The sequence below is a fragment of the Ipomoea triloba genome, chromosome 11 (genome assembly GCF_003576645.1).
Source record: "Ipomoea triloba cultivar NCNSP0323 chromosome 11, ASM357664v1".
In the NCBI taxonomy this organism is placed as follows: Eukaryota; Viridiplantae; Streptophyta; class Magnoliopsida; order Solanales; family Convolvulaceae; genus Ipomoea; species Ipomoea triloba.
Genome location: NC_044926.1, coordinates 1,691,988 through 1,708,420, shown reverse-complemented (window position 1 = coordinate 1,708,420; position 16,433 = coordinate 1,691,988). Strand labels below are relative to the sequence as shown.

The following is a 16,433-nucleotide window of genomic DNA, read 5'->3' as shown; positions in this document are numbered from 1 at the left end:
AGGTTTCTTTGCCGCCCCACAAATAATTAAAGCTTTACTACTTTTCCATTCAATTCAATTAGGGACCATCTCCAATGCATCTCTCCCAATTATGCCTTAGCTTGTTCAATTTGTTGGCAAACCTATCAATAAATCCATGCATGCATGCATTATATTATAGGGTGGGTCAGGTCAGAGACAAACAGAAGCCTAAGCCAACTGTACGTATAACAGGAACAACCACCACCGGTCCTCTTCTTCAAGAGTTAAACCTAACTTACCTAAGCATCTATTATGTTTCAGATTATTGATTTGATAACCACAAAATTTCAAGTTCGACTGTCACTGTGACTGACCTATTGACCTTCTTGATTTGAGTTGGTCAGTTATAGACCACCTATATATGCTGGTTTACTTCCTTGTACGTGGTCCTTTTGCTGATTACAGTTACAAGATAGAGTTTACCTAATACACGCACATTGTAAGTTTTCCTGTAACGGGGAACGAAAATTAAACCTAAGAATCTACCTATATATCTATCATTTGTAGTTGAGGCTGTTATTAAGGTGGTTGGTTCATTGTATTCTCCCCACAGCTCTCCCTCTCGTTCTGGTCACATATATTTGTTTACATTAACGTGGGATCTAACAAATGATTAGGAGTTTGCAAATAGAGATTAAAATAATTGTAGATTCTGAGCCATGAAATGTTGATGCATGTGACAATGTGGAGAAGTAGACAACAGGTATCCCAGAAGCCTAATAAGTAACCACTTTAAAATGGGATTATATTATATATACATTTAAAACTAATAACATTATTGGATATATATTCTTTTGTGTTTTTGAAGTGCTATAATTATCCATGTGTTTTTGTCTAATTAATCATCATACGACTATACGAGCAAATTGTAAGAGCCATCTTCATGTGGATCAGATACTCTATTCTGTAACAAGATTTTAGACTTGATCTTTCAATTCATATTTTAGGCTAACAATAGATTATGGCTCTGTTTGGTAAATGATTGTTAGCTGATTGGGTTAGAAAGTATAATTAATTGATAATATTAGCGGATTGTAGAAAAGTGTTTGGTAAATGAGCTAGTAGCTGATAGTTGTTTGGTATAGCCTTTCTTTTTTTTCAAAAGGCTAATTGAAAAGTTAGTTGCTTTGAGTAGCCTTTTGAAATTTAGTATGTTAGAGTTACAAAAGGCTTATTAATCAAACACTTATATTGATTTTTTAATCAAGTCAAACAACTAATAATGGTCAAATAGGCCAAAGTTGACTGATAGTTAATTATTTACTAAACCGGGCCTATGTATTTAATTAGAGTATTCATAGTTGACATTAGGAACAAAGCCAAGATTTGGTATATATTGTCTGGTCCAAAATATAATGAAGATTTTTTGTGATATTAGTTGTGTGTTTTGGGCATACATCACACGTCTCTACTCGTACCAAAGAGCGTAACACAAGTTGTGACATGTCCAGTTCTTATTACATATGAATCGCTGCTCTCACATGGATTTGCCACTTTGAAGTTTCTAATATATTGTTTGAATACATGTGTCATAACTGGTCTAATAGTATTATAGTTTTAATTTTATATATCAAATTTGTATGAATAATTAATTAATTATAATAAATTTGATATTTGATATGCAAAATATACTTCTATATTATCAATAATATGTTTATTCTGCTCAAAATAAATGCCCAAGTAAATAAAGCATGCATATTTTAGTACTTAGCTTAAAAGTTAAGATTTTATTTTTTTTCGATGTACAAGATTTGATGATATCTATTCTAATATATATTCTTCTAGAAGATCGGAATATTGATTAGGATGTGGGTATTACTCCAAATTGATTAAAATGCCTAGAAAACAAATATCTTTTTTTTTTTCCTAAAATTACATATAAGTGGTGGAATATATAGGCTCGTCGACCGTCGGCAAGGGCATGCTGATGCGGCAAATATACAATTTATATATTGAATGTTCACAATTTACATACTGAATTGTGAACATTCAGTATGTAAATTGTGACGGGTCTATCTTACAAGGTGGACCCAAGTCCATGATATAACTATTGAAGGGCGGGTTGAGCCGTTGCCCACGGCTCATGTTGGAAAGGGCCAGAGTCTTGCCTTCTTAGTGTGGATCACTCGGTTGTGTGTGTTGCACAAAACCTTCCAGCCTTCCTAGTGTGGTTCATATATAATATATTCTTACCATTTGTCAACAGTTAACACCCTCCCAGCTGTTAAACTTGTTTCACATGTACTCTTATTGTGGTTTATTCAGTTTTCCCTCCTCATCGAAAAAAATTATTCACAAATACATATATACACACACATTAGATACTCTTCGAATCAAATTTAATATTTTTATCTTACGTTTATATGATAATTTTTGTTTCAAATGGGAACCAGTGGAATCCAACGTTAAAACACATGTTAAGTGACTAATAATCTAAAATAATTGATTTAGTAAACCAAAATGTGGTACTATACACAGGAATATTCTAAAGAAAAAAAAATTATAAAACGTAAGATTTAAAAAAAAAAGAAGAAATTAATAGTGGAAATTCAGGCCACGATCACGTGACATTGGCAGGGTGATGGGTTGATCTACTGTTATGTTTTTGGGTTGAATTATTAGCATTAACTCGATAGGTAACGCATTATTGATGCATAATTATTTGAAGAAAAGCTATTTTAATTAGTGTTACTATTTTAGAAATTAATTTATAATTTTATGCTCAGACACTTGAAGAAAAGCTATTTTAATTACTGTTACTATTTTAGAAATTAATTTATAATTTTATGCTCAGACACTTAATGATGAAATATTAGGGGGTGTATTCAATCATGACTTTCATAGAATTTTAAAGACTTTTATGAACTTTAAAAGTTTGGAGATATTCAATTCAAACTTTTAGAGAGTATTTAAAAGTCATGCGGTATTCGATCAAGATTTTTAAAGAGTTTTTAAAAGTCATGTGGTATTCAATTAAAACTTTTAAAGAATCTTTAAAAGTCATGTGGTATTTAAAAAGTTATGAATTTGTAACGACTTTTTAATTTTAGAACTTCTGTAGACTTTTATATACTTTTCCTTCTCAAATATAAATAGTTGAAATCTAACCCCCAACCCCAAGATTTCAAAATTTTCTTTCTACCCAACACATTGAAGGTTTTTTTTTTCTCTCTCTCTCTATTTTAAACTCTATTTTTTTCTCCTTATTTAAAATTTTAAACTTTATAAACCTTATACCTAAATTCAATAAATTATTTTTTCTTCATTATCCTATATTTTCTACATACCTAAACTCTACCAATTTTTTTTTCTCTCTCCTAAACTTTACAATCTTCCTCTAAAAATTCAAAATAATATTATTTTTATTTCATTGTTGCTTGTATATTTTGATTTTTTTTATGAACTTTTTATCCCTAACTTCTAAACTTTTTCTCCTAAATACATGAACAGAGTAAATTTTTTTATCTATCACGTCAACTTTTACTATATGTTTCATAATATTCATATGTTTATTCGTAATATATTGTTTTCTTTTTTTCTTTTTAACAACATGCTATTACGAATAGTGAACTATTGTTCGTAATAGCAATTTGAGGCTACAAAGAGAAACACCTTGTTGTTGTTAGCAGTCCCGTATTGTTATTGCAAATAATAGCTCTTTGATTGATACCTAGCAGTATATCAAATATAGTTTTTATATATATTATTAATTTTTTATTTTATGCAACTAGTAATTATATATTTTTAAATATTAATTTCTCAAGAAAAAGTAATTATATTTTTAAATATTTTATTTGAACAATTCTATAACTATAAATTTTAGTGTTTAATATTGTTATGAATTGCTTATGAAAGTTTGTAAGGATGTATTCAATTTAGAATTTTAATGACTTTCGTAGACTTTTTAAAATAAAAAAGTTGATAAAAGTTTATGCAAAGTTTTTTATACCGACTTTTATAGAGTATTACAAAGTTTTAAAAAGTTTTGAACAACTCTATAAAAGTCAATAAAACTTTATTAAAATCTATCATTTTAAAAGTTTTTTAAAATCTACAAAAGTCATGATTGAATACACCCCTTTAATGATGAAGTATTATGGTGAGAGAAAAAAAACTTTTTTTATAATTAAAAAAAATAGTTTTAACATTTCGGAAATTATTTTATATTTTCTGCTCAGACAATTTAATTGACTTGAGAGTCATGAATTTGGCTTGGCTGATAAGAGCGACATTGTAGGCCCAATGTTGACCACGTGGCAGACAGCATTTCTTCCACTGGGTCCCACTGAGTGGGGATGGATGGCGCTATTCTTGGGTCCCATCACATGGGTCCATCAACAATAGTAAGCACACTCTTTTCTTCTTTTTTTTTTTTTTTTTTTCCTGCTAAAATAATTGCTTAATATTGTACTCAAATTTTTTTTTTTGCTTAATATTCATCTCTTCACATATATTATTATAAGAAATATTAAAAAGAAAATATTTTATTTTTATTAACTACTCATAAATTAATTGATTCTACCATTAATACTAAAGAGTTTGTGTAATAATAATAATAAACTAACACATAGATGGGTCCTTTAATTATTTGAGCATATGTTTAGGCTTAATAAATAAATGGGTATAAATTGTATAATAATTACTCCGTATAAAAATAACTTGTAAATTCCATGCACCTATGACATATTTGTAATAATGCTTATGTTAAACCTATGTTTGATTTAGCTGGAGCAATCCCAATGAGTTGGTCAAACAATTAGTTTGGTACGTAACCACAAAATTTTAACTTCAGCTCTTTGTTAAAGTTGTTTATTGACATTCTTGATTTGAACAGATCAGCTAAGACAATCTATACTGACTTACTTTTTTTAATGATCTTTTACCAGTTAAAATTATAAATCAAATTTCATCCAAAACCGACTAACGGATAATGACTTTCTCATAAATGAAAGTATGTTTGATTTAAATTAGTCGGTTGAGAGAACAATATAGACTAAAGACTTTTGAAGTCCATTATTGTTTAATAATAAGAAGCTGGGTGGGAATGCATTCAATGCTGAATTATATACTAATTGGAATTGTGTGAGAAGTTCAATGAATTATCAGAGCAGTCCAAAATGGCTAAGCGTTGAAGCAAAAGGCTACTCTATAATCTCCATGAATAAGCCAAATAGCAAATGGTGTTTGTTTCTCAACAACCATGTTTTTTATTTTGCAATCACAGTCTGTACTGTGCATTCTAGAACCCTTTTGATTGGGAATCACAACACAACAAAACTTGGCTGCTTGGACTCTTGCTCTGCTTAATTACTTTAATTGCAAATCAAAATATGGTTAAGCTAATTAAGTAGTTGCTTAATTATATTAATTGATTTTTAAAAGTGCAGTAGGGAATTGAAATGGAGTGCATGACTGCGATTGTAAGAGAGCAACTTTGAACAAAAATCAATGTATGGATGGCTACCTAGTATCTGCTATACCAACCTATGAATTACAATAAATTATCTTGTGTGAGTTGGTTGGACATTTGGCGTAATAATAACGTCGCGCCTATATATAAGGCCTGCAGTTGAGAGACATCGATCCTGTAATTTGCAATCAAATAATGAGACGTTAGGAAATCAGTTAGTAAAATCGCTAAGGTTTGAACCCACACCTTTCATATGGGAGTGCAATTGGCTGCCACTAAACCACAAGGTCTTGGCATTTGTATTCATGTATATAGTCTCGAATAAGTTAATACCTCTAAACATGGCACAAAACACAAACGGTACGGTAATCATACCTCTAAACATACCAATTAAACCAATACTATCTCAAAATTCTCTAATATATAATCATATAAAAACCTCACGATATATCAACCAACTGCACGTCTGCACAAATAATTTGTGAATAATAATAATAATGTATTAATTTAATAATTCAAATATTATAATCACAATATTATTCTTGGTAAGTGTCAAATCATTAAACCTATAAATTAATTAAAAGAGCCTAACTTAATTAAAGATATTCTCTAAGTAAAAGTTTTTAACTTAGCGTAGTCTTTACTAAATATGCAATGTGAGATGAACAATCTATTTAGATCTGGAGTAACTATTTAATGTATGTATTGAGTAAATTATGTTCTTTTATAATAATACATAAATTATAAATGAGAAATAGAAAAATTTATGTGATCGACTCGATTGAAAAAGATTAATAATAATCAAATAAATTTTTGACTTTTAAATACAAGTGTCATATTCTACCTACTCAATCACTTTTTTCAGGTGAAATTAATATTATATTGATCCATATAATATTGGAAGTAGAGTGGAAACAAGATTATCGACGTGCCATTTCTGCCGTCGTACCTTAATTTGACTGTCCAGACATGCCAAGTGGCAACGTCGTCTGATGCATGGTTACTACGTAACCTCCATTACCATGCCCATGCAGCAAGCAAGCTCGTATGTATGACCGACTAAACATTATTTGTATTAAAAAAAATTTACAGATCCCAAGGTTAGAAGTACCTAGCAGTTTCTCTCAACCAGCAAATTCTTGGAACCCCTCCTTTGTTGTTTTCTTAAAATTAAAAAAAAAAACAAAAAGACACTATAATAATCCCAAAATATTTCACCTTTAATTTTGTTATCCGAAGTGTTTATACACAATCAAATTAGTATAAAAATTCTGACCGAGTGTCAGTCGGTCACCTTACATATCACCATAATCGATGGTTTAAGCGGTCGACTAGCTAAGCAGTCGTCTAAGCCGATTAGGGACTGACTGTCTAAACCTTTTAGGTCATCTAGTCGGCGATTAGTTATTGTTTTTTTTAATGGGTTTTTTTAATTTGGAATTTTCTTACCTTTCACTTAGCTTGGGTCAACCATCTCAAAACCTAACTTAATTATATATTAATTTTCCACAGTTGGGTCAACCAAACACGTTATTACAATTAATTATTTGTCTCCTCACCCTTCCAACCATTTCCCTCTCTCCATTTGATACTGCTTTATATATAACTTATAAGCTCCATCTGCTCCATAAGGAATCACATATTCTTCTTCACCCATAATTATTCCCTAAACACCACGCTTAATTAGCTTAATCACAGCTGTATAGTTTAGTAGTACAGAGGTTTTTGCGTTGGATGAAAATGGAGGACGATATTCTATATCCGCCGGACTCCGATCTCGATCTCAGCTTCACCAGCTGCGCTTCCATTACCACCACCGATCGAACTCTCAGCGCTCGGAGCAGTTTAGCGAGGAGTAGTTTGACGTTGAGTTTCAACGAGCGGCTTTCCGGCGTCTCCACCGCCGGAAATCCGTCCAGTAATATTCCTAATCTCCATAGCCGGCCTCACAGGAAGCACGGCGCGAACTGGTCGGCGATTAAGGCCGCGGCCACGCTCTCCTCCGACGGCGCGATTCATCTCCGGCATCTCAAGCTTCATCGCCTGGTCGGTTCCGGAAATCTCGGCCGGGTTTTTCTTTGTCGGTTGAGAGATTATGAGCATTCCGATTTTGCCCTAAAAGTGATCGATCGTGATTCTCTAACCGCTAAGAAGCTCTCGCACGTTCAGACGGAGGCGGAGATCCTCTCCGTGCTCGATCACCCGTTTCTCCCTACGCTCTACGCGCATTTGGAGGTCTCGCACTACACGTGCCTCCTCATTGACTTCTGCTCCAATGGCGATCTCCATTCCTTGCTCCGCAAGCAACCGGGAAACCGCTTGCCGGTTGATTCCGTTAGATTCTACGCCGCCGAGGTGCTCGTAGCGTTGGAATATCTACACTCGCTGGGAATCGTTTACCGAGACCTAAAACCGGAAAACATTCTTATCCGAGAAGACGGCCATATTATGCTCTCCGACTTTGATTTATGTTTCAGAGCCGACATTTCTCCTCAGCTGGAAAACCTAACCCGGGTTCCGGTAGGGTCCGGGAGGAGAAACTGCGGTTTTCTCGGCGAACGGAGAAGGAGAGAAGAAACGGTGACGGAATTCGTAGCGGAGCCAACGACGGCGTTTTCTAGATCCTGCGTCGGGACTCACGAGTACTTAGCGCCGGAGTTAATCAGCGGTAACGGTCACGGTAACGGCGTTGACTGGTGGGCGTTTGGGGTTTTAATCTACGAACTCCTCTTCGGAACGACGCCGTTTAAGGGGAGCAGCAAAGAATCAACCCTGCGCAATATAGCATCCACCAGGGGAGTGAGATTCTACGTGGACGACGGCGAAAGAGAAACGCCGGCAATGGCGGCGGCGAAGGATTTGATCGAGAGATTACTGGTGAAAGATCCGCGGAAACGGCTGGGATGCGCTAAAGGCGCGACGGACATTAAACGCCACCCGTTCTTTAACGGCATTAAGTGGCCGCTGATCCGAACTTACCGGCCGCCGGAGCCACGAGGACTGGTGTTAAAGAGGAGCAAGAGTAAAGCGCACGTCGCCGGAGTTTCGTCCCCGAGACGGCGGCGCTGGTGGTGGAAAAGACTCGGCCACCTCGTGAGAATTAAGGGGTCAAAACACAATAATTTAAATTTTAATCACAATTATTACTGTTACGCCACTAAGATTAGTAAAATTGCATGAAAGCCCACCATCTCTTTGTATTTGTCCTTCTTCACTCTTTATTTTCTTTGTTATCAGAGCTTGTAAAGTAGGAGACATATACAAATTTTGGCGAGCTGTAATTTGTTGAGAGTTCATACATGCGCTGTACATTAAAAGAAAATAATGAAAATAATAAAAAAGTTGATATGTGCATTTAAACTTTCACGATATTTGATTAATCAACTTTTTGTAATAACTTATTGTTTCAAAATGTTAAAATTCAAAAAATTTATCAAAATAAATTTTTAAGAAGACCATTTTGTATGTAATTAACCATCAACTAACAACTAATTTACCAAACATTTTTCTACAATCAGCTAATACTATCAACTAGTTAAATCTGGTTACCGCTATTTACCAGACACCCCTTAATAGAAGTAGCTTTGATTGTTTTTCATTTTGAATAGCACTTTCTAAAGATATTGTTACATAAACATGGGTAATAGTAGTGTCAATTGATCTCTCTATGTGTGCTTTAAAAGGAGAGAAATAATCCATCACTTTATGGATAATGCTATTTCTGAAAAAATCATGTAATTTTATGATAATCATCACAAGTAATAATATCAATAAAAGAAATATGCATGATACCATCTCTGGAACACATGCATTCTTGTTTCGGATCTAATTATAACATATCCAATACATAATTGCGGGGGGGGGGGGGGGGTTGAATTAATATAATATGAGAAATTGTATGTATCAAAATTGCAATTTGATATGATATATAGTTGTGTCCTAAAATATGAACATATGATTGCATGTTGCAGCATTATAGTTTGGTTCACATAATGAATTCTGATAGAATAAAATTTTTATTTTATAAGAATAAAATTTTTATTTTATAAGAAATAAAATAGGCAATGAGTAGAATATGGATCCTATTGCATTGTTTGATTCGAAGAGTAAATTTCATGAATTGTATTTTAATATTTTAGTAGAACAACCACAATAGTGATTTTTTGCTCAGCTTTTAAGGAAATCTTAGTTTATGTGAAGGAGGGAGAGGGGAAAAGAGAAGGTTTAGGAACGGCCTACAAGAGACTAATATTTTGTGGGACCCGTAATTCTGTGCTTGAACTATATAGACCACACCTGACTGGAATGCTTTAGTTTTTTTTTTTTTTTTTTTTTCCTTCTTGCATTAGAACAACTTTTTATATATATTTTTCCTTTTTTTTCTTCTTCTCTTTCGCTACTCTCTCCTAGTTGACACCTTCAAAAAAAAAAAAAAAAAAACAGACATTGTTATTGAGGATGCCCTAAGAAATTAGGGGTTTTTTTTTTTTTAAGGGAGAGGGGGGCTTAGTGCCCAGGGTATTGGGTGGTGCACACCTAATTCCATCAGTAATCATTAATGTCAAACCTGAAATAACTTGGGTAAGTACAGCTCACCATCTACCAACTCATCATACCAATTTTTATACAAAAAACTTTCTTAAAAAATGGCAACTTGCAAACATTAATCTCAATCGTGCCACCTACTTGGACAAGGATTTCCTTCCCCCCTAAAATGGTGACAAGATATTACAGCTTGACACCCACCCCCCAACTCTCTTCATCCCCCCTACTACTATTCTTTTATATTCTAAGTACAACATATATGTTCCTAGTTAGAACATCATTCAAGCCTGTTTTCAAGATTAAGCCTCTTTATAAAGGGTAGATAGAACATCATTCAAACCAGTTTTCAAAATTAAATCTCTTTATAAAGAGCAACACAACATCTAATATAACCGTATAAGTCAATTTTTAGGATTAAATATCTTTATAAGCCGGTTTTTGAGATTAAATATCTTTGTAAAGAGTAATTCTGCATCAACAAACATCATATGTATTATTTGGGTCAGATTATGACTCCCTATTCTAGTTTTCATGTGATTTCTCTATTCTAGTCTACCTGTGATTCTCTCATTATATATATCCCTGTAATCTGTATCTTTGATCAATCTCATTCAATACAATTCATTCAGTTCTAATCATATGTAAGCTAAGAAACAAGATTTTTGGGTAAGAGCATATGTAAACTAAAATGTATGAGAATTAAGTGTTGGAACATGTCCTTTACATGGCCCCTTTCTGGGAAATGACAGAACACCTATAGAAACCTTAATGTTCATTGAACTATGATCCTATGAACAATGTGTTTCTACCATGTGAGGTAAGATGCATCCAGAATCAAGATAATGAACATAGTGCTTTCTGCAGTTGATAGGGCAAAGAATTTCCAGTATGGTTGTTGGGAGAAAGGGGGAAATATGGCAGTTGTGTACATTAAGAATCTACAGATGCTTCTAAAATCAGAAAGGATATGCAGAGCTTACACGTATGACAAATTGACAATTAGCGCCGTCTTCCTTGCAATGTAGCTAAGATCACAGCAAGTCCATCTTGTTAGGTGAAACCATCCTAAGGCTCCATGTATACTGCAAATTAGAGCGGATAAAATATTAAAATCTGTCTGTTACTGTTGCAGTGCAAGGGTATACGATAACATATATACCGTTCTAAATCTTATGTTTTGGGTGGCAGATAAGATATAATTGCAGGCTGAAACTTGAAACAGCCCTGATAAATGTAAGATTTGTGAGGAATAACGAAGAACAGGGTTGCAGGTTTCGATACCTTTATTAGAGTGATCCTCATCTAAAGGAGTTTCTGATGTTGGAGAAGGCAGGGAATTGGTTGTAGCTTCCCGAGCATCAATCAGCATGGCGACGACTTCTCGCATTGAAGGCCGATTAAGAGGAGATGTGTTGGTACAGAACAACGCAATCTTGAGAACTAACGACATCTCCTCGATTGTTCTTTCCATGCCAAGACCTAGCCGTTTATCGAATATCTCAGAGAATGGAACTCTTTCGTGGACTGATCTTCTCACCCAAGTCACTAGATCTCCTCCATGGTCAAGTGGCTGAACTGGAGATCTTCCGGTTATGAGTTCCAGCAGAACAACCCCGAAACTGTAGATATCGCATTTCTCTGTCACTTTCATTGTGTAAGCGTATTCTGCAATGAACATTGAGCAATGTGAGTTTATGACTAAAAAACGAGAAGAATATGAATTACGCGAGGAAGATTTGTCTCGTTTTACCTGGGGCAATGTAGCCATACGAACCAGCTACAGCTGACATGGATTTTGAGTATGGAATGTCAATTAGCTTCGCCAAGCCAAAATCTCCCACGTGTGCTTCAAACGTCTCGTCCAGTAATATGTTGTTTGATTTTATATCGCGGTGGATGATTTGGGGTTTACAGTCGTGTTGGAGGTAGCAAAGACCCTCAGCAGCTCCTAGCGCGATCTTGTACCGATCATTCCAATCTAGAATGCAAGTGTCTTTGCTCCCATGAAGTATTTCTCCAAGACTCCCGTTTTCCATGTACTCGTATAGGAGAAGATTGCAGTCTTGGTGGTAGCAGAAACCATGGAGCTTCACAATGTTTCTGTGACTGATCTTTCCAAGCGTCGATAATTCAGCAAGGAAGCTGTTGTCTGTGCTAGCTCCTTCTCCTCGCGACTTCAACTTTTTAACAGCAATCACCTCTCCATCGCTCATTACTGCCTTGTAGACGATGCCACAGGCTCCCCGTCCTATGATAGCTTTGTCCGAGAAGTCCTCTGTGGCTACAACGAGATCCTGGTAAGTGAATCCTTTTTTCGGGAAGTAGTATTGGTTCAGGACATCATCGGGTTTCACTTCACCTTCTACTGACACAAAGGATCTCCTGTGGCTTCTCATAACCCAACAAATACCAACGATAAAGATTATAGAAACCAGTCCAACGACTGCTGACCCGATGATGACTATTTTTTCTCTATTTGAACCCTTATTTATCCAGCTTGAATGGGGAGTTATGGGCAAGGATGGAGTGCAGTGAGATGAATCCAATCTGCACAACCCGACATTTCCAGCAAAATTACTCGAATCCATTCTTCTGAAAACGGGGGTGTCTGGTATTGGTCCTACCAGTTTATTATTAGAAAGATTGCACACCATGAGGCTCATCAGACCACCTAATGAGCCTGGAATTTCACCTGTAAGCTGATTGTCGTTCAAGTAAAGCGACTCGAGCATCTGTAAGTTCCCAAGACTAACAGGAATTGAGGTGCTAAGAGCATTATGACTGAGGTTGAGAGAAATTTGAAGTGCTCCAAGTAGACCAAGCTCGATCGGTATTCCACCAGAAAACAAGTTGCCCCCCATCTGCAGTTCAGTAAGTCTTATGAGCCCCCCAAAGGTAGATGGTATCTTTCCGTTAAATCTGTTGTCTGATAGCTTAAGCAGTTCCAGATTCACTAACATGCCAAGTTTATCGGGGAGGTTTCCAGTGAACCAGTTCTTACTGAGATCAAGCCTCTGAAGCTTAATACAATCCCCCAACTCGTGGGGTATATCCCCAGACAACCGGTTTGAAGAGACATTGAAAGAAACAAGCTTCGTGAGTTTCCCAATTTCACGGGGGATATGCCCAAAAAAGAAGTTATCTGACAGAAGCAACCTCTCTAATTTGCTGAGATATCCTATTTCAGGGGGTACCAATCCAGTAAACCGGTTTTGATACAGCTCAAGAGCCGAGAGATTCTGAAGTTTGCACAACTCAACAGAAAGAGTCCCGGTGAGCAAGTTGTCTCCTAACATCATCTGCTCAAGGGACTTGCAAGTTTTTAGGCCATAAGGAATGTTTCCAGATAAATGATTTGAGCCAAGGCTTAGAAAACTCAATTTCTGGAACACGCAAAGCCTTGGAGGGATGCCTCCAATGAGATTATTCTTCGACAGGTCAAGAATAGCGAGCTTGCTTTTCATCCCAAGTAATGGGGGGATACTGCCCTCAAGATTGTTGTCAAAGAGTTGCAGATTCTCCAAGAATGGAAGGTTCTGAAACTCCAAGGGGATCCTACCAGTGAAGTTATTTATGGATAAATCCAACTTCTGGAGCCGCTTCAACTGTCCTAGCGCCCTTGGAATATTCCCATGTAAGCGGTTTTCAAACAGATGAAGCAATCTAAGATTAGAAATCCGACCCAATGTGTTTGGAATAACCCCAACCAAAAGATTTTCAGAAAAATCAATCTCAACCAAACTAGAACAATTCCCTAGTTCCCACGGAATAGTCCCGTTCAACTTGTTGGTGTAAATGTAGAGTCTCTTTAGCTCTGTTAACTTTCCAAACTCTCTTGGAAGGGGTCCAATGAAGAAGTTTTGATGCAGGGCAAGTAATTCCAAGCTACTGAAATTACCTATTTCGGGAGGAATTACTCCTGACAAAAGATTTGCCCAGAGGATCAAGTGAGTTAGATTCTTAAGCCTTTGAAGGTCTGAAGGAAAAGAACCCTCTAGCTTATTCTCTGCTAGACCAAGGATCTGCAAACTCTCACATTCACTCATTTCTGCAGGAATTGGACCTGATAAATAATTTCGACCCGCCCTGATAATCCTAAGCCTTTTCAGTCTACTTATGGATGATGGAATCCTTCCAGTAATATTATTACTGTAAATTACAAGCTCCTCTAGAAAACTCAAGTTCCCGATTTCCTCGGGGATTTCTCCATTGATATAATTCTCACACAGATAAAGCTCCCTAAGAGAGGTCAGATAAGAGAGCTGAGAAGGGAATTCATCATGGAACCTATTGGTGCAAAGGTCTAAAACCTCAAGATTTTTACAGTGCACAAAACCAGGAATATAACCAGAAATGAAGTTCTTTGAGATGTTGAACTCTACCAAGGCAGGAAGCTCACAAATGCTTGAAGATAAAGTGCCAGAAAGATTGAGTCCAGAGAGGTATACAGAAGTTACCTGATGATCATCATTGCAGGCAACACCATTCCACCCACATGGATTCAAGTCAGAAGAGTTCCAATGGAGATTGTTGCTTGGGTCTGTAAGTGATCTTCTGAACTCCAAAAGAATGGCTCCCTCTTCATTCACACACTCTGCAAGGCTTATCATCAAACACATCAATAGCACAGAAAACATAGGGTTTTGGACTGTACAGGAAGCCATTTGCTAGCTTTCACCAACAAAGAAAGAGCCTTATTAGGCTGAATTTATGTTCATGTTCATTTTCATGTCATTGATGTGAAGAAATAGAAAGAGCTTTCAAGAATGGAGGGTGAAGAGGGCAAGAACCACGTGGAACAAAGCATGGAAAGCCAGAAATTGCAGGGCCCATCATCAATAAATTCACCAACTTGCCATCCATGATCAAGATAGCCTGGCATGGCAACTTAATGGTTGGATACCATTATGCCAGGTCCCCAAAAAAGCCCAGAATTTTGAACCCCAAATCACCTAAAAAGACCAAATTCCCAGACAACTAACAAAAATTCTTGCCATTCACACACACACACAAACAGAGACAATCAAGATTCTGTGAATAGAGAAAAGGGCAGTTGAGAAGTGTGTAACAAGGAGATGGGAAAGCATTGAAAGGGGAGGGATAAGGGCTTTGAAAGCACACAAGGGAGGGAAAAAAAGGTGACTGATTGACAAGGCAAGATGATGGAGAAGGGCCGTGAAGGTCACAATCCATAGCGGAGTTTATGAGTCAACGAGGGAGAACTTTAAGGTAGTGAATGACTCTCAAAGATATCATACACCAGTACCCATACCACATGTGACTGTATCAATGATCACCACAAAATTCCACACCCACTTCTTCCCTCTGCTACAGTTTTTACACAAATCCCATGATTATGTTCAATTCCTCGACTTTTGTGACATTTTCATTTATAATTCGTGCTCATTATTATTAAATTTCTTTTCACTTTTAGTCATGTCAGTATAATATGCTCGTTTTAAGTGATATTTAAAGAAAAATTTGCTATAAAGACTAACAAACGGGTAACATTTAGTCAGAGAATTCACTAGAAAACTTACAAACAAGGCAAAAAATTTGCTAATGCAAGTAATATTTGGCCAAAAAATTGTCGAAGAAGTAATATTTGATTGAAAAAATCATAAGAAAAACCTATAAATAGGTATATTTTACTGAAAATTTCGTTAAGCAAGTGATACTTTACAGAAAATTCATAAGAAAGATTTATAAGTAAGTGATATTTAGTCAAAAAAATAACTAAAAGTAAGTGATCAAACGTGTGAAAAGAACTCACACAATAATAATGATACATTGAACCATATAATTTTCTATCGATTTGTTTTACACCTTATTCAAGTTGTAATTATCGCCTAACTCCAATTGTCCATCTAGGGCTATTGCTTTTAGCCTACAAATTTGCCGAGAAAAGGACAGAGATAGCGATGGATTACGGAAAATCCTGGGGATTATGGCACCTGTAATTGTTCATAGCCTGACAAAATGGGGGATGGAAGATTACTTGGAATTCTGGGATTTGGACCCAACATTCTCGTTTTGGTTGGAGTGGTTTTGTCGCCATCCAGCTTTAATTTTTCCCCCCTGTGCGTGCGCAGTCTCGAAAGTGATGATTTCCTGGGAGACTTTGTTGCTCGGAAGTCTTCTCTCGTTGTTAGTGGAGGGGTGAAGTGGAATCTACACATCATATTCTGGGCTAATTGCCCCTACTTTATCCTGTTGGGTTTGGCAGCCCTGGAAAATGGTATTCCACATTTCCACAGCGATTTCTTCACGGAATCAAATTCTGCCATGAAACTGCTCCCCTATCATTGTCCTTTTTTGCCTCGCCATTGTACTGTTGTTTGTGGAATTTTTTTAATGGTAGCAGGAGGGAGGACGGTGGCCGTACGTCCGGTTCGGGCCATACCATTGCCTCTTGAAGTTCACTATTTGTTTTTTTTTTTTTTTTTTTTTTTTTTTT

At 36.0% G+C, this 16,433-nt stretch overlaps 2 protein-coding genes across 3 annotated transcripts; one reads left to right on the top strand and one right to left on the bottom strand.

Annotated features, from left to right (window-relative positions):
• The first annotated feature begins 7,029 nt into the window (after positions 1 to 7,029).
• Positions 7,030 to 8,791, top strand: LOC115995700 (serine/threonine-protein kinase WAG1-like). The gene has a single exon (XM_031234805.1). It carries the CDS (start codon positions 7,166 to 7,168, stop codon positions 8,609 to 8,611), a length of 1,446 nt encoding a protein of 481 aa, XP_031090665.1. The 5' UTR covers positions 7,030 to 7,165; the 3' UTR covers positions 8,612 to 8,791.
• A 1,844-nt stretch (positions 8,792 to 10,635) lies between these two features.
• Positions 10,636 to 16,319, bottom strand: LOC115996483 (leucine-rich repeat receptor-like serine/threonine-protein kinase At1g17230). Of its 2 annotated transcripts, XM_031235728.1 has the most exons (5): positions 15,975 to 16,318; positions 14,434 to 14,570; positions 11,727 to 14,215; positions 11,258 to 11,641; positions 10,636 to 11,058 (listed from the first exon to the last, which is right to left on the bottom strand). In XM_031235728.1, exons 2-5 carry the CDS (start codon positions 14,460 to 14,462, stop codon positions 11,042 to 11,044), a joined length of 2,919 nt encoding a protein of 972 aa, XP_031091588.1. In that variant the 5' UTR covers positions 14,463 to 14,570; positions 15,975 to 16,318; the 3' UTR covers positions 10,636 to 11,041. The 2 variants fall into 2 exon arrangements, with proteins under 2 accessions (XP_031091588.1, XP_031091587.1); XM_031235727.1 differs by having other exon boundaries at positions 11,727 to 14,570; positions 15,975 to 16,319.
• Positions 16,320 to 16,433: the final 114 nt, after the last annotated feature.

Bases quoted from the DNA above. Each gene is read 5' to 3' on its own strand.
- LOC115995700 (XM_031234805.1), top strand. From the start codon at position 7,166: ATGAAAATGGAGGACGATATTCTATATCCGCCGGACTCCGATCTCGAT.
- LOC115996483 (XM_031235727.1), bottom strand. From the start codon at position 16,158: ATGATGTGTAGATTCCACTTCACCCCTCCACTAACAACGAGAGAAGAC. The intron at 14,571-15,974 runs GTAATCTTCCAT...TAAGCCTTGCAG, and splicing joins TCCAAATCCCAGAATTCCAA to AGTGTGTGAATGAAGAGGGA. The intron at 11,642-11,726 runs GTAAAACGAGAC...TGTTCATTGCAG, and splicing joins GTATGGCTACATTGCCCCAG to AATACGCTTACACAATGAAA.